We start from the raw sequence: 23,077 nt of genomic DNA on the forward strand, positions 1-23,077 counted from the left end.
TGAATCCTGACTATAAAGCTTTTATTCTTTCCACTAAATCACACTGTCACTGAATTTGTGATGAGTGCTGATTATTATCACACACGTGCCATTTTTATATTACCATGAAGAATAGATGTGGTCAGTGTGGAGGGTCAGTTGTCTGAGAAGCAATTGCTTAGCCAATATTTGAGCTCAAGATGGTATGTTCTCATTTCTAATCTTGGAATCTCATTGCTCTCCAGTTTTACCCATCCCTTCTTACATCCTAGAGAATAAATACAGTGCATGTACATTATTAATATCAATTACTGACACTTTCACTGAAGATCAGAAATTAGAGAATTTAGTGAGACAGCAGTAGTTGTATTAGCTATAAAGAGCGTACCATATTCCGTCAGGTCTAATACACTTCTTTTTCGCATTATGCAGCTAGAAGAATCACTTGACAATTGAAACGTTGAAAGAGGTGACTTACCCTCACCACCAAACCGCCTTTCCTTTCAGGTCTCATTCGTGCAGTACAGCGACGAGGTCAAGTCTGAGTTTAAGCTGAACACGTACAACGACAAGGCCCTGGCCCTCGGGGCCCTCCAGAATATCCGGTACAGAGGAGGAAACACGAGAACAGGTGCAGTTCGTCAGCGTGTACACAGACCTTTACTCTCCAAAGCCTTTGGAGTGATAGGCAGAGTGTAACTCTAACATTCAATTGCTTATCAGTTGGGCGTGGCTAAGGGCACTTGGATAGTTTTCCCTGAGATGACACTAAAGTGTTCCATGCCACATTCTATAGGCAAAGCTCTCACGTTTATCAAGGAGAAGGTCTTGACCTGGGAGAGTGGTATGAGGAAGAATGTCCCCAAGGTGCTGGTTGTGGTCACAGACGGTCGGTCACAGGACGAGGTCAAGAAGGCGGCTTTCGTCATCCAGCAGTCAGGTAAGCACAAGCATACATTTAAAAAATAATTTTTATTAGGGTATAGTTGATTTACAATGTTGTGTTAGTTTCAGGTGTACAGCAAAGTGATTCAGTGATACATGTACATATGTCCACTCTTTTTTAGATTCTTTTCCCATATAGGCCATTACTGAGTATTGAGTAGAGTTCCCTGTGCTATACAGCAGGTTCTTATTAGTTATCTGTTTTATATATAGTAGTGGGTATATGTCAATCCCAATCTCCCAGTTTGTCCCCCCGCCCCGCTCCTTACCCCCTGGTAACCGTAAGTTTGTTTTCCACATAGCACAAGCATGAATTTGATGCCTAGTGATTGCACTCATTATTTTCACAGTTTCAAACATCCAGGAATGATTGCAAAAGACCAAAATTACTGATGTTACTTTAGTTTCTGTTTTACTCTGTATTCCGTACCCTTCTAATGTTAGTTTACATTTCATCATGGAATGGTTTGATAATTGCTCAGAAATGACATGGTGTGTTCTTTGTATGAGACGTGCCTCAGGGTCTGTCCCGCATAGTGGCTGGAAGCCTACACAACAGCAGTAATGGGATGATCCTCAAGCAGGCTTCCTGCCGTAGCATAAATGAGTCTTGACGCTGGTTCAGTCCTATGCAAGGAGAGACATAGGTTTCGCACGTCCTGGCAGATGCAGACCCCAAACAGATTGCTGGAAGGTTCACTGCAAAGGAGCAGAGAGACCTCAGGGAGATATTGCTCGTGTAGATCTTGTCAATCAAACATGCTGAAAGCCTCCTTGTTACACTGCCCTTTGGATTAGTTATTCAGGATGATTAGAGATGAAACTAAGTCTTTATAGTTGCATTAGCACCCGCAATCCTTCAGGCAGCGTCCAACGTGGACATGTTTTAGAGAGAATTCTATGCTATGCATGATTTATTGTGGTGTAAATTGTAAAGTACTTCATTACATGGAATTTGTCATCTGCACATACATGGGTCTTTGGCTAAAAGTATGAGTCATGATTAGTGCTAAGTCATGCTGTCTTCTTACAACAGAGATTGTTCTATGCACTGATCTTTTTATCAGTTGTTGCCGTTATGTTATGCACTTTGAGCAGATTCCTGTATATTTTAGGCTCCTTTGTGATTTAACTTTGGGGTTATGAATGTTTGCTTCTCAAGTTACCTTATTTATATCTAATTATGTAACTAATTCTTTATATAGTCTATTTTTTCTACTGTTGAATTAAGCTTTTGGAGTGAAAACTTTGTTTATTTGTATTAGGCTAAATAAGTGAAAGTTTATTGCCAGTGGGAGTTGTAGATTCCATTTTGAAAGTGGTCAAAGTGCTGACTCTGAGCCTGAGTTTATTGAGTAAATCAGTTTCAGGAATTCGGAGTTTAAAATGAGCCCATTGTTGATTTCTGAGGCACATGAGCTTGAAATGTTAATGTTGCCTAAGACAGCTGCAGAATTAATGGGTATATTAAGACTGTGGATGTGTGGAAGGAAATGAGTACCACATTAAGTCATTCTGCTCTTAAAGTGTTCATCTTTTAATTGTTAAGACTTTAGGAAATCCAGTTAATTGAATTTTATAAGCCAGAAAATAGGAAGACCTGGAAAAAGTACCTATTCATTAAAGAGAGTTTATGTCAATTAAAAGAACTTGTTGCATTAGCTGAGAAAATATGGCATCATTTCTGATGAGATTGTATTTTGAATTGTTTAAACCATAAAGGATGGAAAAAAGGATATGTAATTCTCTCTATAAACACTGCTCTGCAGGGTTCAGTGTCTTTGTAGTTGGCGTGGCTGACGTCGACTACAATGAACTTGCCAACATAGCCAGCAAACCAAGCGAACGGCACGTGTTCATCGTGGATGACTTTGAATCTTTTGAGAAGATAGAGGACAACCTCATCACATTTGTCTGTGAAACTGCCACTTCAAGTAAGTCATGGTCCACATGGATCCACAGTCTCAGTTGTTTTGAAAAAGTAACTACTGAGTAGACCACGGGTCCCCAACCCCTGGGCCGCGGACCGGTCCTGGTCGGCAGCCTGTTAGGAACCGGACCGCACAGCAGGAGGTGGGCGGTGGAGTGAGTGAGCGAAGCTTCATCTGCCGCTCCCCATCGCCCGCATCACCGCCCGAACCGCCACTGCCCGCCGTCCGTGGAAAAACTGTCTTCCACGAAACCGATCCCTGGTACCAAAAAGGTTGGGGACCGCTGGAGTAGACCGTTCTCTATCCTATACGAGATCAAGTCTGTGCATAAATAGATCCTGGGAAACCACTTGAGAACCTGATGAATCACTGTTCTATTGAGATCACGCTAACTGTATGCTTGTCAGAGGTCCATTTTTAGCCTTGAAGATGCAATGTTCCTTGTATGGAAATAAAGTGTTTGAACAGATCCTTTTCCCACCATCCCAATGCCTGTGACATTTGAGAAGATTAATCTTCAACTTAGAAATGCATTTATAGAAGCATTTCCATGAGATGAAAGTTTTCCCCTGTTAGTAATCAATTGGTGTTTGTTCCGTCAACATCCGTGCTTCAAGAGAGCCACGAGAAAACTGACTTGTGTGAGTGTGCACTGTAGAAATACACTTGGTTCCCACTTGTTTCCTTGGGTGTAGATTTTTCATATTATACCGAGACCTCAAGCTCAACTCTTAAAATACAGTGTAGGACAAAATGTTGATTATTTAAGTTGATCTGTTCCTCTTCTCCATCCATGAACTCTGATTCTTGGGGGTCTTAGATTATGGAGACAGTTGCGTGGCTGGTCCAGACCCCTGATCCCAGGCAGGGCTATGCTTTTTAAGTGTTCTGTTTTCCCCTATTAGACATTATGTTGAGATCTCAGAACTCGGGTTAGAGGCGGCAGTAGTGAACAAACATCAGTGGTTTACGGTAAAACTTACACTGAAGCTCAGAATGGAGTCGCACTAGTGCACGCGAGCAGGGAGCACCAGCTGCCCCTTCCATTTCACGAGGTCCTGGATGCAGCCCTCTGCTGCCCCAGCTCCAGGGCCCGGGGTGGGACCCCCTGCACTCCTGCCACCGTGAGGTTTGGTGGCCAGCGTGAGCCTCCGTGGCTTGGCAGAGAAGAGGACTGAGTGACGGCAAACTCCTCCTGCCCTTGCACAGATCTGAAGTTTCCTGGGAGAAAAGTTCTTTTATTTTAGATTTCTTTTTTATTTTTTTCCACAACTCACACACACACACTGTATTTTATTTTTACAAGAGATAAATAGACTGACACCAAGCATTGTACATGGATGACCACAACAAAAGCAACAATGATTGCAATTACCAAACACGAAATACACTCATACTATGTCATAATATTGACATTCGGTCCAGTAATCCTCCACTGTAACAGCTCCTTTACTTTGCGGTGAAAATTGATTTGTATATTCTTTGCCTCTGAGTCCTTGTGGGAGTTTTTTTTTTTTTATTCAAACAGAAAGTCACAAAAATTATAATCATCCTCATCAGTAAAAGTTCTTTAATCTATTGAAAAATATCTAAAAATTTCCCCCCTTTAATTCAATCTTACCATTCTTTTTTTTTTTTTTTTTTTAATTTATTTCTGGCAACGTTGGGTCTTCTTTGCTGTGCGCAGGCTTTCTCTAGTTGTGGCGAGCTGGGGCCACTCCTCGTTGTGATGCGCGGCTTCTCATTGTGGTGGCTTCTCTTGTTGTGGAGCACGGGCTCTAGGGCGCATGGGCTTCGGTAGTTGTAGTACGCGAGCTCAGTAGTTGTGGCTCGCAGGCTCAGCAGTTGCGGCGTACGGGCCCAGCTGCTCCGCGGCATGTGGGATCTTCCCAGACCAGGGCTCGAACTCGTGCCCCCCACATTGGCAGGCGGATTCTTAACCACTGCGCCACCAGGGAAGCCGCAACCTTACCATTCTTAAGAACATTGTAAAATTCCAGCTGGACTGGAGAATGTCCAGAAAACATGGTCACGCTGGTCAGTAGTATAATTTCACGTACACATGGAAAGTCTACACAAAATAACTTAGAAAAGGTTAGATTGATATGCTTTATAAACGAATGACCAGTTCTGTTACTTGATGTATGTATGCAGGTGCTTTCTGTGCATGTATAATATTTGTATACCTTGTTGGCAAATCATACTTAAAGAACACTGTACTTTGCAGGTTGTCCTCTCATTTATTTGGATGGCTACACCTCACCAGGTAAGCGTTCATACTCGGGCTAATTTATTTCAGGATTTAAGCAATCAGATAATTAAAATGACCTCATTTCAATATATTTTTTTTTTCTGATGTAAAGGTTTTAAGATGCTTGAAGCATACAACCTGACAGAAAAGAATTTTGCTTTTGTGCAAGGAGTCTCTTTGGAGTCAGGGTCTTTTCCCAGCTACTCATCTTACAGGCTTCAGAAGAACGCCTTTGTGCATCAGCCTACAGCGTGAGTGTGACAACAGGAGTTCTCTTTCTTACCACGGGCCAGATGCTTTTTTGAGGCTTGGAATCTTTGCTGATGTCTTAGAACCCTGGTATTTTAGAATTGTCGGAAGAGCCCTATGGATGACCTGGTTTAGTTTCCTTAAGTACAGTTGGGTTAACTGTGTTCCACTGGGTCACATGGGAGACTAGGACTCAAGCTTGCTACTCTGAGACCCAAGAATCTCATCCTGTGTCCGCCATATGATGGATTACTGATCCTTTTGAATTTAAGTCTAGGATTATAGTTACGCTTCTTAAGAGAGGTTGTTTAAACAGGGAGGCAACTTCTTCTTTTGAACATTTCTCCCTTGGTGCAGAGGGCCTGGATGGAATCAGTGCAGAATGAGAAGAGGCATTCTTCCTAGTGTTTCCGACTCCAGAGGATGAAAGACTGCAGTGGTTTTGCTTGTCCATGATCTGTGATCTGACAGGCAGCACTTAGTTTTTATTGGCTGGTGCTCTGGCAATCTGTTGGGTAGCTCTAGATGTTGTTATTTTACGGGATGAAAGTTTGTACCTGGGTCCAATAACCAAAATATGTACTTTTTATTTATTAGAATGAAAACACTTGAATGTCGAAAAATATGTGTTTGGCATCTTATGGAGGGAAAAGAACAAGAAGAAATAGAGTTTTCCGAAACTTAGGACAGGGTCAGACAATGATGCCTGAAATTTGAAATGCTCTGAGAAAGCTGACGGAAAATTCAGAGTAAAACCAAAGCTCATTTCTTTTAAGGAAGCAGATTTTATTGTTGTAGTGTGACCACACTGTGAGTTCCTAACTCTTTTATGGCTAACCACACTGGTTCACAGTTTTAGGTTTACCAGTGAACCTAAGTACCCAGCATTTAACTCTGTCACCTCAAGATATGATTCCTACATTTTAACTTATGACAGCCTGCTGTCCTCTTAAGATTCAGAACTTGTGGCTGAAAGAGGCATAAATGCAATTAAATAATTTTTTTCCTAATCACTCATTAACTAAAAAAGGGGGAAAATGGGCTAGGTGAGAAATGAATTAATATGGAGAAATTATTTTTAATGTGGAATATTATGAAGATGGTCAGTTTTTGGACATACAAAAGGCATCGTGTCAGCTTGCCCAGAACATATGCTTTAAGAAGTAGGGCATTACAGAGTATTGAGTAGAGTTCCCTGTGCTATACATATGGGAAAAGAATCTAAAAAAGAGTGGATATGTATATGTATAACTGATGCACTTTGCTGTACAGCAGAAAGTAGCACAACATTGTAAATCAACTATACTCCAATAAAAATTAAAAAAAAAAAACAGTAGGGCAGCGTTATATTCCAGAAGTACTAGCAGTGTGGTACTAGGACATGAAACCTCAAGAGACATTCTGTGCCCTCTGTCAAAATCCTTGGAGGAGTTGCTTCTCTTCTGTTCAAGAGCTGATTTTTTTTTTTTAACATCTTTATTGGAGTATAATTGCTTTACAATGGTGCGTTCGTTTCTGCTTTATAACATAGTGAATCAGCTATACATATACATATATCCCCATATCTCCTCCCTCTTGCGTCTCGCTCCCACCCTCCCTATCCCACCCCTCTAGGTGGTCACAAAGCACCGAGCTGATCTCCCTGTGCTATGCGGCTGCTTCCCACTAGCTATCTATTTTACATTTGGTAGTATATATAAGTCCATGCCACTCTTTCACTTCGTCCCAGCTTACCCTTCCCCCTCCCCGTGTCCTCAAGTCCATTCCAAGAGCTGATTATTAAGCCCCTTTTCCTACCTTCAGGAAGAACGTGCTATTAAATGGTCTCAGACAGAAAACCATTAATTCTGCTTCAGAGATTCCCCCAGAACAATGACTGACTCAACTCTAGAAGGGGGCCACATTTTACGTCTAACAGCCCTAGAGCCAAGAAACATTTCCTTTTAATTGAATCACATCCCTTTATCAGCACTAAATGTTTGCACATGTACGTGGCCGTAAAATCTATTATTGGTTTTGTTTCGGGGAACATGTGACCTTCTGGAGATTATTTGATTTACTTGATTTTAAGGGAGGACTTGGGAAGTGTAAAAACTATTAGATATAGGGAGGGAGCAATTAAAGCCTTAAGCCATCTTGCTTATGATCTCATACCCCTGATGTTGGAAATTGAATATATTTAGTAAGATTTACTCTCTTTAAATTACACCCCTAGATACAAGTTTTATCACCCTAAAATCACTATATAGTTTTATAATCATCTATGTGCTTAGAAAAAATGATTTATTAACAGTAGGATGAAAGACCATTTGGCAATTTCCCAGACTTTTGTGACTTTATCAGATTATAAATCATCTATTACTGCTTACATAATGGGTCTTTAGTGTTTGCTATTTTGAGGTCATTCTTAAATTTTTCCCCTTCTAATATGTAGCCAGATTATTATAAATGGCGTCTAATACTACTCATGATGAGATTCTAGCCCAAAGATTTAAAATATCCTCTATTTCTGATGAGAAATCCTTATTAATTAATTAATTTTGTTTCATCCAACAGAGATCTACATCCCAATGGCCTTCCCCCTTCATATACGATTATATTACTATTCAGACTTCTCCCAGAAACTCCCAATGACCCTTTTGCAATTTGGCAGATCACAGACAGAGACCACAAACCACAAGTTGGGGTGATTGCAGATCGTAAGGATTATAATTTATCTTATTTTAAGGCACATGCATGCATACTTTTATGTTTTTCCTTTTTCTTTAAGAACCTTCTGGAGATATATATATATATATATATATTTACTTGATTATGCTTTTATGTTTAAAGTTTTAAAAATATATCAGTAAATATTTGAATTACATTTTATCTTAACTGAAATTATTAATTTTTTTAGAGAATTCTCCAACAAGAATTATTTGTTAATACTTTCAATATAGAGTGTCCAGGCATTTGATTTAATGACAATTATGTGTTGATTACAGCTTCTAGCAAGACATTATCATTCTTTAACAAGGATACAAGGGGTGAGGTACAAACTGTTACGTTTGACACAGATGAAGTGAAGACATTATTCTATGGAAGTTTTCATAAGGTAAAAACGTAAGATTATAGAAAAATAAATATTGATAGAAAAAAGTTATTTGTAGAAAAAAGTATATGACTTAAAATTTAAACTAATTTATTTTATTATTTATTAAAATGTCATGTTAAACTGGTGGAAACATAGCCATGTCTTTTAAAAACAATACCTTATTTCAAAGAATTTGATTAATTCAAAGAAGGAAATTTAAAATGATAATTCTACTAACCATGAGATAACTACTATGAACATTTCAATGTATTTTCAATGCTAATGTCTTTTCAGAATATGAGTCGTGTAGTATATACAATATTGTGTGCCCATTTTTCTACCTACCATTTTATTTTGAACCTTTATGTCATTTTGTTTCAAAAGCTTAATTTTTGTGGATTGTATTTAATTGATCAAATTATTTATTCTTTTATAGAGAATAGTAAGCTGCTTCTGCCTGCTTGTTTGTTGAAAAGTTACAAACATGCCAGTCCAAAAGTTATCATTAACTATCAAAATAATTAAGATAACTGTTTACTAAATTAACTTCTGCATGAACACATTTACAACTTCTCTAAAAAAATCTTATTAAAAGTTCTAAGATAAATTCTTAGGGGATTATCTATTCTTGATGATCTTAATTTTTTTTATCTCAACATCGAGGATAAATAGAAACTTGCTGTCAGGACAATTAACTTACAGATAAGAGTGCTGAAGTTGGCAGCATTAGAAATGAAAAGAACAGTCGAGGTTAGGAGTGGACTTTTTAATGGAATTTCTTCATCCACTGGATCAAGTTAACAGGAGGAAGACCACTTGTCGTGCAAGTGGTCTAAAATTTCCCCAGTATAGCGCTCAGAAAGTTAGTCCCCATACACAGAAGACAAATATTTCTAGTTCAATGTGATTCTCAAGTGAAAATTGAAGAACTACCCTGTACTTGGGTAGATTTAGCTGAATTTCTTGCTGATTCTATTCCTGAGAATCTTGGCTTCTTTCCAGAATGTTTTTCTTATTCATGAATCAGATTCTTGGTGAGGATGGCAAGGGACTTTCTTCATGGGGCTTGGAGAGGCCTCAGCGTGCACATTAGTGAGAAGCAAAAAACAATGATGGAAAGACAGAGATCTCTGAGAATAAAGGCGTATTTGCTTAACAGTTTACAGACTTTCCTGGTAAAGTGCAGCAAAATAAATGCCTTATTGGGAAAGCAGATTCTAGACAAATATTACGGGCTTCAACTGCTCCTTGTCCGATAATAGATGTTGAATCTGGCAAAGTTCTTATGAACTTTTTTTTGGCTCATTGATACACCTATTAAACTTACACTTGAGTAACTTGCCCAAAAAGACTATTTTATTTTTCTTCCATACCCACTGAAGATATTAGAAATTCAGCCCTCTATTAACCAACCGATAACCATTTAGGAACTATGATTAATAACATAACTATTATTAATTTCCAACTTTCATTGAATGCTTCATTTTACTTGAGCAAAATAAGGCAGTATTTTGAAGAGGTCAAGAGGGACATTCATTAATTGTTGCAAATCAAGATAATTATTTTTTGACATTCCCTTCTTAATTTGGCTTTATAGAGAGAGGTATTTGTATTCTTAGGTTTTACATAATGCCTCTTCTTTCCTGTTCTCACAAGCGTTCTTTTCTCCTCAAATTCTCTACCTTCTTTTTTCATAATGTCTTTCTTTGTTTTTAGTTCCTCCTCTACTTTTTCATTATGCTGTTTTCCCTCCTTCATTCCCCCACACCGTTCTTCTAACCTACTCTCATTTATCCTATCTATTCAAGTACCAAGTGCGATCACTACTGGCTACTTACATTCCACTGATCCAAGGATTCGAACACTCCTCTCTCATTTTCCATGTAATTCGGGCACTGAAGTTCTTCAGTCCTTGAGATAAGAACAAGTAGTTCTCTGATAGCAGCAAATTAGTGAGAATAACATACAGGGGGCTCTTGGGAGAGAGGGGATAGCTTAAGTAAGGAATGGCAGACAACTACTGCTTCAGGAGAATTCTCTTGAAGCGTTTTCTATGTCTCCATCCTGTTGTAACAGATGACATAGATTCAAGAGAGAGATTTCTAATGAGACAAAGAAGTGGAATAGATGACAAATAAGGTTTTAGGGAATGGGAGACCTTGGGAAGGGTGATGAGTTTACAAGGGTGTTCCTATTTCTTTCTACTGGTCTGTGACCAACAATCCTTCCCAGTTGGGAAAGAGTCCCTAAATACTTGGGACAATGGTCTCCAGATAAAAGCCGCTCTGAAATGTAATTATGCATGTGTTTAAAATGCAATGAAACACACTGAAGAGATTGTAGCAAAATATATTTTTAGCATGTGTTTCTTTCTGGTTAGCATTGAATGACAAGTGTATTTGGAATAATTTTGTTTCAAAAATTGAAACTTTTGATTTTGAAATAATTTTTCTGGATACTATGATTTTTCAAATAGTTTGTGAATGTTTGCTTCTGAGATTGTTCATATAAGAGCCAACAAATAAGTTTTAGTTCTTATTAGATAATAAATATCTTGGGAATGTTTGTATGGTGTTCTTCTTGAATTCAGGATTAGATGATTGCCCTAGGGGTATTGAAAATTATTTTTAGTAAGCCATATATCACTTTTATATAAAAGCAATATATAATTCATACTTACCACTTATAGATGCACTAAATTAGTGTTTTGGTGGTGATTCTATGTGGAAAAAATATTTACTGTTTAAAAAAATCTCTAGAGATTGTCCTTATGCTTATTTACTCAAAGCATTTAAGGGAATTTCTGTTCCTTAACTTGGAGCCAAACTTTGCAAAGTAATCGTCATGGGCTTACTTGAGTATCTGGGCTGTGATAAGTGGAAACTATGAGCATAACTATAAAGTCAAAGATTACCCGCAGCCATTCTTTACATGACTGAAATACAGATGTTTTCTTAATTATCTGTACTCATAGATTTTTTAAGATTCTGAGTGTCTTCAATATCAGATAAAAAATAAATCAACAAGATTGTTTTCTGATAAGGAAATTGAATCTTGAATCTATTGATTTCCAGAGCTGAATCTCTGTAAAAGACACGTGCTAGCTCTTTCCTATGTTCGGTATCTACATGGTGTGTAAGATCTTTTTGGCAGGGATTAGGGATAACGGATTAAAAATTGAATTTAGCAAAATCAGTGGAAGACATTCGAGGCTCCTTTGTCCTGAGTATAATAATATATTAATGATTTATTAACTTATATTTGAATAGTTCATTTTTTGTAATTTATTCTTAAATACCTACTCTAAAATATTGGCTCTGTTCCCTGTGTTGTACAATATATCCTTGTAGCTTATTTTATACATAATAGTTTATACCTCTTAGTCCCCTACCCCTATTTTGCTGCCTCCCTCCCTGCCCCTCTGCTTCCCTCTCCCCACTGGTAACCACTAGTTCGTTCTCTATATCTGTGAGTCTGCTTCTTTTCTGAATAGCTCTCTATAGTTTCCAGAAGCATCTCATCTACTACAATATCTCTGGCCATCTCAGGAAGAGTACAGAGTGGGGAAAATAAGAAATTATGCAAGTGTATAATAGCTGAAGGAAACTGGGACCCAGAAAGGTTAAGTGGTTCATTTAATTTGATGCTGTTAATAAATGACATTGACACTGCAACCTCGTGCTTGGATTTTTAGTCCAAGCCTCTTGATTTGGGATGAGAATAGCTTTAAGAACACATTTTTTAAAAACTGTGATCTGAAATTTGTAGAAGCCAGATTGTTCTGGGTAGAAATTTTGTAATGGAAACAAATGATCTTTTTAGGTTCATATCGTAGTGACCTCAAAAAGTGTTAAGATTTACATTGACTGCTATGAAATTATAGAGAAGGACATCAAGGAAGCTGGAAATATCACAACTGATGGTTATGAAATTCTTGGAAAACTACTTAAAGGGGAGCGGAAATCAGCCACAGTAAGTAACACATTTTTATTTTTCTTGGTATCTTGTATTAAGATTGAAATGACATTTAAAAAAGTAATCAGTGAGGTTTTTTTCCTCAGTGAGTTTTAAATTGTTTTATTTCTTGGTTAGATTGAAATGCTGGAAAAGTTACACTGAGAAAATATGCTACTGACAAAACATGATAATGTGCTTTACTGCTAGGAACAAATTAAGTTGTCAAGGCACCAGACAGCATCATGTAGTCGACTTGAAACTGAATCAGACTGGAGAGTACAACACAAATAGTTGCCAGGATCATCAGTGAAATCTAAACTAATTCATTTTTTGTTCTTCAAAGGTAGTAACTGTTAATAAAAATTTGTGCACTCAGGACACTACGCATTTGTGGACACTGGCTGTGACCGTCACAGACTTGCTCTCCCCTCACTGGGGGGTCACATCCGCTTCAGAAGGAAGATGAGTGTAGTCGGTCGGCCACCTCACTTACAAGTGTCACTGGCTCAAGTTGGAGGCGGGGGCTTGCCAACCCTTTTACAACGCTATTTAGTAGTAAAATTTTAAACATAAGGTTTTCACTGTACCAGGCTAATTAAGTTCATATTAGATGTCGACCAATAATAACATTGTTCTAAAAGCAAGACTAATATCCCTGGCTTCTATTATTTTTAAAATTGCATTTACTGAATGTAGCTTTCTTCCACGGACAGGATTTTCTTCTTCTTGATTCAAAAGTGAAATTTTTATTCCACAATGTAGAACCAAAGAGTGCAAATTTAATATAATTGGGATTAAAATCATTTACTGAATGTTGGATTTGATATTTAAATAGAACAATTACACTAGGTTTATAAAAGAATGGCTGTAGCTGAACAATCTTTTCTATCAAAAAAGCTCTATTTCTATCTAAGAAAGATAGAAAATATATATTATATTGAAATAGTTAAGCTGAAGGTAATCATAAAATTATCAGTTAGCCCCTAGGTAAGAATTTATGAAAGGAAGGGCATCAATTTTAGAATAAATGAGGAATATTTTTTTTAATGTTACTTTTCTGCAAGGGTGGACTCTTAAAAGTTGATTTAAATGTGTGTAGTCTTCAAATTCTGAATTAAATACATTCTTTTTTATTTCTTTTTTTTTTAATAGACTTTTACTTTTTTTTTTTAAGTATTTGTTTATTTATTTATTTATGGCTGTGTTGGGTCTTCGTTTCTGTGCGAGGGCTTTCTCTAGTTGCGGCAAGCGGGGGCCACTCTTCATCGCGGCGCGCGGGCCTCTCACTGTTGTGGCCTCTCTTGTTGCGGACGGAGCACAGGCTCCAGATGCGCAGGCTCAGTAGTTGTGGCTCACGGGCCCAGCTGCTCCGCGGCACGTGGGACCTTCCCAGACCAGGGCTCGAGCCCGTGTCCCCTGCATTGGCAGGCAGACTCTCAACCACTGCGCCACCAGGGAAGCCCTAAATACATTCTTAATTTTTAAGTAAATAAAGAAATTAATGTTTTTTTAAAAAACCCAAAACTCAATCAAACATTTCATTTTAGCCAAGGAAGTGGATCAAAAGTGGGAAAATCACATATGCATTTTGCTTTACTGTCGCTTTCTCTCAGGCATAGGTTTTTCTGTTCTTATGAAGTAAGGATCACATTGCTTTCATTGCCTGTTCCCTCCAGAGAGTCTCTGTGAGAAGTTGGCAGGGGTTAAAATGTGGAAATGTTAATATGAAATGTTTTCACGCATCTTTAGCTCATGTTGCTGTTGGTTGTTTGCAGTTCCAAATCCAGGATTTTGATATTGTCTGCAGTCCAGTGTGGACCAGTAGAGACAGATGCTGTGATATTCCTTCCAGGGTAAGTAAAACAGAATGGAATTCTGTGGCGGTGTTAATAGTCCCCGAGGAATAAGGGATGTGGGCGTGGATGGCTTGCGAGAGGAAGTAACCCTCTGCGGCTGCATCTCCAGGATGGAACCAGGGACACGCAAGTTGTGTGTGCTCATCAGTGGTCACAGCTCAGGCTGGGGACCTCTCCCTCGAAAGTCCAGAATGTAGAGAACCACATCTGGAAGTTCTCCCTGCCAGCCAAGGTGGTTATGCATAGTCAGAAAAGTCCAGCTTAATCAGTGTGTTTGGTAAACCCACTTATTGCAGAGTCCTTCCTATTGCTTGTAAAATACCAGCATGTTACAGGATAAGCCATCGCCTCTCTGGATATCTAAGTAGAAATAACCATATTTCTTTTCGAGATGATGGCTTTCACCCACAGTATCTGTGTAGGTTGTAATAATTACAAAGGTGAATGCTGATGATGGATTTGAAGCTTTAGGCGAACAGTGAGCTACACGTACCCACAGGATGTGTGCGTTATTTATTCAACAGATACTTACTGAGCACCTGTTGTAAGCCAGGCGCTATCCTATGTGCCGGGGTTACAGCAGTGAGAGGGAATATTCTAGTGAAAGGCAGGCGGAGAGGAGGAATGAACAAGTAGGTATACACTACGTTATAGAGTGAAAAGTCCTTGCGTGAAAACACACCAGGGTACAGGGAGAGATAGCTAGGTGAGTGCCCTCAGCCGTCAGTGATAAGGGGAGATTTAAGCAGAGACCTGAGTGAAGTGAGAGGACAAACAATGTGGATAACGGAGAGAGAGCCTTCCAGCCAGAGGGGACCGTAAGTGCAAAGGCCCTGAGGCGGCAAGGTGCCCTAAACATCTGAGAAGTGTGAAGTGGATGAGGGGGGGCTGGGGCAGAGTGAAGGGCAGTGGGAGGGGCTTGGCAGCACATGTAAGCCCCTGTAGGCCTGGAAAGGATTTCAGATTTTGTTCTGAAGGGAATGGGCCTCCATGTCTGAGATACTCAGCCTTTCTCTAACACCAGACTAGAGAAAATTGGATTAAATTACCAATGGTCTTGATGATAGTTTTGTAAACCTATTTTTGTTGTGTGAGATTTCCTAAAGCAAAACATAAAATAAAGACATTAAGGAGCAAAGCAAGATTCAACATAAGACTCTTTGTAATCATAGCTAAAAATTATTTCTTCAAGTTGGGAAATAGATTCCCTGTTTATATAAGATAAGTGGGCGTGGGGGATGGGAAGCTGTTTTTACCATCAATTCATAGATAAATATTCTTTTCAAAATTTCAGAGAGATGAAGCCAAATGCCCCAGTCTTCCAAATGCTTGCACGTGTACGCAGGACAGCATTGGACCTCCAGGACCACCAGGCCCTGCGGTAAGGAAACAAATAGCTCCTCTAGTTTTTCCTGTTAAATCTTGGGCATGATCACCCTTTGGCCGGTATGTCATGCATAAGAAGCTTCCAGCCACTGGTGTGTTCTAGGACAGAACAAGCCGCATTGCGCACCATTTTTGTAGCATGTTTTGAGATCTGAAATGGAGTAAATCAAGAAGAAAGTTTGAACACATTTGAACACATTTCTCTAGCCACACAAGAACGAATGCTATCGGCTAGCATTCAAGAGCTTTTCTCTTAAAGATACGAATTTGGGTTTCTCTCCGTAATCACTTGATTTTGAAAATTCCTTCATTTCCTGACGCTTCTCGTACGTATGTTACGGAGCCATGGTTGAGAGGCTGGCCCAACAACAACTTGTTTAGAACCTAGGATATGTGTGTGTTATTAGCAAACATATCATAGAATAACATAGAGGATAATTTACATATGTGATGATATCATAAACTCTGGGTGAAAGTGTGGGTGTTAGGAATAACTTGAGTGAGAAGACTGACCAGGTCTATTCATGGGTGGAGGGGAGACCAAGAAAATGCAATGCAAAACACTGAAGAGTACACTGATATGTCTCATTAATCAATGCGGACTCCCCGATTTAGTCAATCTAACATCTGACCTGGGCTGGTTTTTCAGAATGGAAGTGATTACCTTTAAGCTCTATTGAACTCTTTTAAGAAAATGGTTAATTAACATACGAACAGTTCAGAGAGCCTCAGAACACCAGATTTTACCATACATGGGTCATAGCAAATAATGTAAATTGATTTTAAGTTAATTACAAACCAGCTCCTTGTATACGGAATCAAAATGTCTCTGGAATTACCAGTGGTCCTGATGATGGTTTTGTAAACATAGTTTTGTGATGTGAGTTTTCCTAAAGCAAAACATAAAATAAAGATATTAAAGAGCAAAGCAAGATTCAACATAAGACTTTCTGCAATTAACAGTGACTTACCTGATTTATATTTGTAATCATAAAATTATATGCTGGATGTGACTCAGATGTTCTTGAGAAGTAGGGATTTTTTCTCCTCTAATTGTATAACATTGTTGGATATCATTATCATGTTTATTTTGTCTTTGTTCAGTGGTCTCTGAATTCCTGTTACTAAACTACACGTTCTGAGATTTTGGGAGATTCTTCTTTTTGCATATTATTTTCCCTGAAGAATGCATTCATATGATTCCAAAACAGATTTTTCTCCTTAAAAATACTTAACTATGGTATTTAAGTAATGCTTGTTTTTTTTCCCAATAAACCTCAAATTTTCAAATAAACTTCAAAATTTGCTAACAATTAAGAAACGTTCAGAACGTAAAAATGAGAGCCTTAGAATGTACAAAGTTTTGAAATTCTCTTTCCCCACACATTTGTAGGATATAAAGTATTTACTTCCATATTTCATAAATAACTGTATTGTCTGGAGAATGCACTGCTTCTCGAAGAAATTTTTTTTTTTTTTAATATATTTATTTATTTATTTATTTATGGCTGTGTTGGGTCTTCGTTTCTGTGCGAGGGCTTTCTCTAGTTGCGGCGAGCGGGGGCCACTCTTCATCGCGGTGCGCGGGCCTCTCACTGTCGCGGCCTCTCTTGTTGCGGAGCACAGGCTCCAGACGCGCAGGCTCAGTAGTTGTGGCTCACGGGCCTAGTTGCTCCGCGGCACGTGGGATCTTCCCAGACCAGGGCTCGAACCCGTGTCCCCTGCATTAGCAGGCAGATTCTCAACCACTGCGCCACCAGGGAAGCCCCTCGAAGCAATTTTTATGTATCAACTTCTTCCTACTTTCCTGTGTTCACTCTAAAATGTGCTCTTACTTTGTATTTTAGGGAGGACCTGGTGCTAAAGGTCCCAGAGGTGAAAGAGGTATCAGTGGGGCAATTGTAAGTATATTTTAGAGTGCATTTTTATCTTCACCTGTATGTTAAAGTCTGGTTATTCAAATTTCCACTAACGGGGTATGTGACCTTGAGCAAGTTGCTTCAAGTTTAGTGTGCCTTAGGCAATATAATTATCTCTGTCTTGTCTCTGGGTGTCAAAATGATGGATTAGGCTAGCCAGATAAAGAATGTACTGGGCATCTCACTGATGTAGGAATCGCACATGGGAAATCTGCAGAAGCACCTAAGGGCTCTGCTGTCACATGGGGAAGCAGAGGGGGTGACCTGGCCATCAGTTGCAAGACCCCACAGGGAGCAGAGTCCTGCTGGGACGGTTCACCTGTCTCAGAGAAATAGCTGAGCAGCCACATGTGTGTTCATGGCAGGTCACCAGCCCCTTCTACCGGTTCCATACTGGTCTCCATAAGACAACTGAAGCTTCTTAGGGGAATATATTATGAAGATGATGTGTAGTTTTTGTCATACTATCACTAATGATAAGCTAACCCAGTTAGGAAAGTGAGGCTGGGGTGCTGACCCAGGTCTGTCTGACTCCAAGTTTGTGCCTTTTCCACCTAGACACACTGCAAAGAAGCTCCAGCATAGAGTGAACCTATCTGCTCTTTCCTTGCTTGATTTATACATACGTTAGTCCCGGAAATAAGCCCAAGTCTAAGAGAAATCAGGACGAGCTTAAAATAAATCAAATCCAGTGAATTTTGAGCTTTGATCTCTGAATGAATCTAGGACTATAAATATATGAATATATTATATTCAATGTATTTTACTTCTTTTAGAAACCTACTTTTAATAGGAATTTTGGAAATATAAGTGCTCTTGTGAATTTATTGTACTTTCCAGTTGTTCTTTTAATGAGTAGCAAAGGGAAGAAAGGAATGGCATTAAATGTTTTTATAGATGGATAGATTTGTAAAATGTTTGCAAAGATTATACGATTGGTGTCTTAGAGTTATGCAGACAGGCACTGGAAGGGCATTCCATGACTTTGTGACTGTTTCTCTCCTGTGTATTTAGGGTCCCCCTGGTGCTCGTGGAGATACAGGTCCTCCCGGTCCCCAGGGTCCTCCAGGCCCCCAGGGACCCAACGGCCTCTCTATTCCAGGAGAACAAGTAAGCACAAAGGCTTTCTGTATGAAATGAGGATGGTGGATTAACGTTGAGTTTAATGGGAACATTTTTTTATTCTATTTCGCCAAACTCAAATGTTTTCTCAGAGAACTCAACAAATTTTAGTCATTGAGGTGACTTCCTATGACTGTAATTTCAGATATGTAAATAGTGTACGTAATAATATGTAACTGTGTAGGAAAAATTGTTGCTAATTATTTGACCTTAAAAAAATTTTTTACTAAGTAATGCAAATATCCTTCAACATCCTGAAAGCTTTGATACTGCTTTGAGTCTGTGGCAGCCCCGGGGGTCCTTTTCTAATGTTTATGACTTCAAGGCAAGCTTGCATTATTTATCTACGTCATTACTTCTATAAAAATTTTTAATAAAATGTTTACCTTTTGTTCCAAATGCTAATCTGAACTCATAAAGAGGTGTTTTATCTTTAAAGGCTCATATTTTATTTAACTACTTTTTTCTATACTTTAAAACATACAGTAAATGAATAAGAATACAGATAATTTCATAGTTTTAAGTTTAGTTCTAAACTCCTTTTTAAAGATGCCATAATAGAAGACGCATACATTTTTTTGGCATTTAGAGAAAAAACAATCTGTATCAGATATCACTAGAAATGAAACATTTGAAGGACTAAGACTTTTTCACTCAAAAGGGTTGAATGCATCTACTTTTAGCTTCTTAGGTCCAAAAGGGAGTTTTAGGGGCTTTTACCTTTTCTTCTTATTACTACTAAATGAAGTTTATCAGCTTTAATTAATTCAGATTTGCCTGTGTAACGAGTGTCTTCTAGCATGTAGTTACAAAGACCAAAATTGTGTTACAATGTTTCATTGAATATCTATTAAAATTAGCACCAAATGAAATATATTAAATACAAAACAGTTTTCCCTTCAACTTTTATTTCTATGAAAATCCCTATGTTAAATTAGGTTCTTTCAAAGGAGACATATTATCCCATGCTTATATAAAATTATCCCATAACATGGTAAGTGGAAATTATAACAGCATTTGTAGCTTAAAAAGTGAACATCAGTCCCCCAAATAATTTATTCACCTCCCTTCACAAATATGCTTCATTGGATTTATGAAGTGACAAGAGATTTCAGGAATGGCTCACGTCTTTCCTTTTCACTTAATTTCTGTAAAACACCTGAGACCTGTTTTCCCGCTGCTTGCTCCAGGGTCGTCAGGGCATGAAGGGAGATGCTGGAGAGCCGGGACTTCCAGGCCGGACGGTGAGTTCCTCTTCACGCTGCCTTTTCTTTTCTTGTCGAGTGTTATTTGCAAAGTTGCCCTTGTAGTGCCTCAAAAGGTGAACCAAGGTTAAGCAGCAAAGCAGGAGCCTGGCCGTGCGTTGCACATCATTTCCATTCCGTTGCCTGGTCTTAGTCTTCAAGCTTGCACTGTTCAGTCAGGTCTGGGCTTGTTGACTGAGCGAGCATCTTGCTCTTGGGCTGGCACTGGGCTTGGTTCTGAGTGTCTGTTTCCTTTCAGAGCCCCCTGCGTTTTTTTTTTTCCAAACATCTTAGAGAATAACACAAATCCCTTTTCTCACACAAGAAGTTAATTACAGTGTTTCACTTGTTTGTTTCCTTTTGTGTAGGGAACCCCAGGATTACCTGGCCCACCGGGACCAATGGGCCCTCCGGGAGACAGAGTAAGTTTTCTTGGGCAGGCTGTAATGATGTTGGAAATGATATCACATTGTTGCCTATTAATTAAGAACCCCCCATAATTCAGTTTGCGTGGCTGGAAATGCAGAGTTCACATATCTCATGGGAGGCAGAAAAGCTAGTATCAGTGGACCAACCGATACCAGGTCCATCTCGAGGTCTATGGAACAAAATGGTGGGACTTCAAACGAGTTGTCAGAATTTTAATTTTGGAAACATTTTTTTATTTTATCATATTTGGAAAAACAAGTCCCTAAAAGGAATTTTGGTTCATTGGAAAGAGATTCAAGAATCCAAGCAAATTGCTTTGAACCCTAAAATTAAAGGCTTTGTTATGAGGCATCTTTTACGTAACTCTGAGAATAGTCTTGATTTCCGTGGCACTTTCTATGCAGGCAGGGACATCTTTTCTACACCTTTAGAACTCAGATACCCCCTGTAGGCCTCTGTGATGGAAAGCCGACTGGAACTTAGTAGGGATTTTGCTCATTTGTGGCAGATTTCAGGTTTGCTCTTGACTTATGATGAAATCAGTGCAGGAGACCCAAGTTTTTCTGGGACAGGTAAATGAGAAGCACAGTGAACATGGCTTCTGTGCTCTAATCCAGTGTTACAGAAACATTTGGTTTCATAGGAGACGACGAATGCTTTAATAAAATATTTTAGAGAATTGCTCAGAACCAAGGCACTAATGACTTTTCAGCATCTTCTGGTTCAGACCACAGTCTGAGAGTTGTCTGTATTCTGACTAATCAAGTAAAAACACAGGACCAGCATCAGGATCTGAGAGGGCCAGGGCTGTAATAGCTGCCACTAAAGGCATTGCTTTGTTACCCTTAACACCTCCGAGACATCATGGGGCAGGAGAGTTGGGCCAGTCAGATGGAGCAAAGATTTGCCCAGACAATACCAAATTTGGCTGATTTGCCAGTGAAAGTTATTTGCTCCAAAGCCTACTCTTGAGTTTATGAGAGAGTGAGGTCAAAGAGAAAACTGTATTCTCTGGGAGTCTGGGACCCAGTGGTACTTCTATATACATATTCTTCTGACTCTTTTGAGACTGGCACTTTAGTTTTTTGGAGTTCTTATTTCACAATAAAGGACAATAGTGAGATCGCAAAGGTGACAAGTCAGTCTATTCAGTTAGTCAACAAAACCCAAAATACCGCAATCAGGAAGTAATGATGCATACTGAATATAGTTCAATATCCTGTGATAAACCATAATGGGAAAGAATATGAAAAAGAATATATATATATGTGTATGTGTGTATATATGTATAAGTGAGTCACTTTGCTATACAGCAGAAATTAAACACCATGTTGTAAATCAACGATAGTTCAATAAAAAGAAGTAATGATGGGCCGCCTCTCTTGCTGCCGCCACTACTGAAGCCCTGTTGGGCCCATCACACTGATGCAGCGCGGGCTTTGTGCAGACCCGCTGGGTGGCCAGTGCCGTCCCATCAAGACGCTCCTCCGGAACTGGCAGTCAGGCAGCCACTGCTGCCACCTCTGTGTCCCTGGAAAGTGAGGGAGTGGGAAGGACTGCGTTCGTCTAGTTCTAACCTGTGACTCCAGTCCCGGTGAGGCCACCCAGGACTCTCGTGTTGAGGGTGAGGAAAGTCTTCAGGAAATCACTTGCCTTTTTCCATCACAGTCTCGTACACCGACCTCCCACTTAGTTTCCTACTGCTAATGCTGAGGGTAGAAGGCACAGCTGAGGGAACATAAACAGTTTTGGAAAGTTAGACTTTGGGTGCAGGCATCTCCGCTGAAACATGAAAGAAAGGAAGAAAGTTGAACCCTGTGGTAGAAGAGAAGAGAAGAAAGCTCAGGAGGGCAAGCCCGAGGACCATGGTGAGGAAGACAGGTTGCCGAGGTGGAGCTGGTAGGAGCAGGGGGCGTGGCTTGCCTTCAGCACAGATGATTTTCAAATGAGGCACAGCTTTGGGGACTGTCAGAAAGTAGCAAGAGAACCACAGGTGCAGGCGTGACATGCAGTGTATCTGTGAAAGCAGCCATAGGTCCTCTCAGCCACCCTCCCGCGGAGGGAAGCAGCAATAACTGCTACAGTTTTGAAAATGGAGAATAAAAAAACAAATTAGTACAAAGTTCTACAGATGGCTCAGTGGTAGCCCTTCTGAGGCCGTCAGAATAAAATCCGCTCCACCCCAACTTACATATGTATTTCTTCTAAAAGAAGATGGTTGGTTACACCAAAGTGTCCATCCATGGATGAATGGATTAAAAAATATGATATATATATATATATATATATATATATCATGTATATAATGGAATATTACTCTGTCTTAAAGAAGAGGGAAATCCTGTCATTTGCAACAACATGGATGAACCTTGAACTTGGAGGACATGCCAGCTGAAATAAGCCAAGCGCAGGAAGATAAATACTGCATGATCTCACTTAATGTATGGAATCCTTAAAAAGTTGAGCTCATGGAAACAGAGTACAGTGGTGGTTGCCAGGGGCAGGGGAAGAGGGAGAAATGGGGAGATATTAGACAAAGGATACAAAGTTTCATGGAGATTGACATATATACACTATTGATACTATGTGCAAAATAGATAACTAATGAGAACCTACTGTATAGCACAGGGAGCTCTACTCAGTGCTCTGTGGTGACCTAAATGGGAAGGAAATCCAAAAAAGAGAGGATATATGTACGCATATAGCGGATACACTTTGCTGTACAGTAGAAAC

The 23,077-nt window shown here is 39.3% G+C and overlaps 1 protein-coding gene across 5 annotated transcripts in view; it reads left to right on the plus strand.

Annotated features, from left to right (window-relative positions):
- Nucleotides 1-23,077, plus strand: part of COL12A1 (collagen type XII alpha 1 chain) — a 149,657-nt gene that overhangs the window by 111,824 nt on the left and 14,756 nt on the right. For all 5 annotated transcript variants that reach the window (XM_059941783.1, XM_059941785.1, XM_059941782.1 and 2 more), the window contains 14 exons: nucleotides 487-610; nucleotides 776-919; nucleotides 2,694-2,858; nucleotides 5,083-5,121; nucleotides 5,219-5,357; nucleotides 7,912-8,054; nucleotides 8,343-8,452; nucleotides 12,254-12,403; nucleotides 14,164-14,241; nucleotides 15,539-15,625; nucleotides 17,478-17,531; nucleotides 18,564-18,659; nucleotides 19,862-19,915; nucleotides 20,284-20,337. In XM_059941783.1, the coding sequence (XP_059797766.1) occupies nucleotides 487-610; nucleotides 776-919; nucleotides 2,694-2,858; nucleotides 5,083-5,121; nucleotides 5,219-5,357; nucleotides 7,912-8,054; nucleotides 8,343-8,452; nucleotides 12,254-12,403; nucleotides 14,164-14,241; nucleotides 15,539-15,625; nucleotides 17,478-17,531; nucleotides 18,564-18,659; nucleotides 19,862-19,915; nucleotides 20,284-20,337 (1,437 nt within the window). The remainder of the gene's footprint in view (nucleotides 1-486; nucleotides 611-775; nucleotides 920-2,693; nucleotides 2,859-5,082; nucleotides 5,122-5,218; nucleotides 5,358-7,911; nucleotides 8,055-8,342; nucleotides 8,453-12,253; nucleotides 12,404-14,163; nucleotides 14,242-15,538; nucleotides 15,626-17,477; nucleotides 17,532-18,563; nucleotides 18,660-19,861; nucleotides 19,916-20,283; nucleotides 20,338-23,077) is intronic.

Source organism: Balaenoptera ricei, chromosome 12, assembly GCF_028023285.1.
Source record: "Balaenoptera ricei isolate mBalRic1 chromosome 12, mBalRic1.hap2, whole genome shotgun sequence".
Lineage (NCBI taxonomy): Eukaryota > Metazoa > Chordata > Mammalia > Artiodactyla > Balaenopteridae > Balaenoptera > Balaenoptera ricei.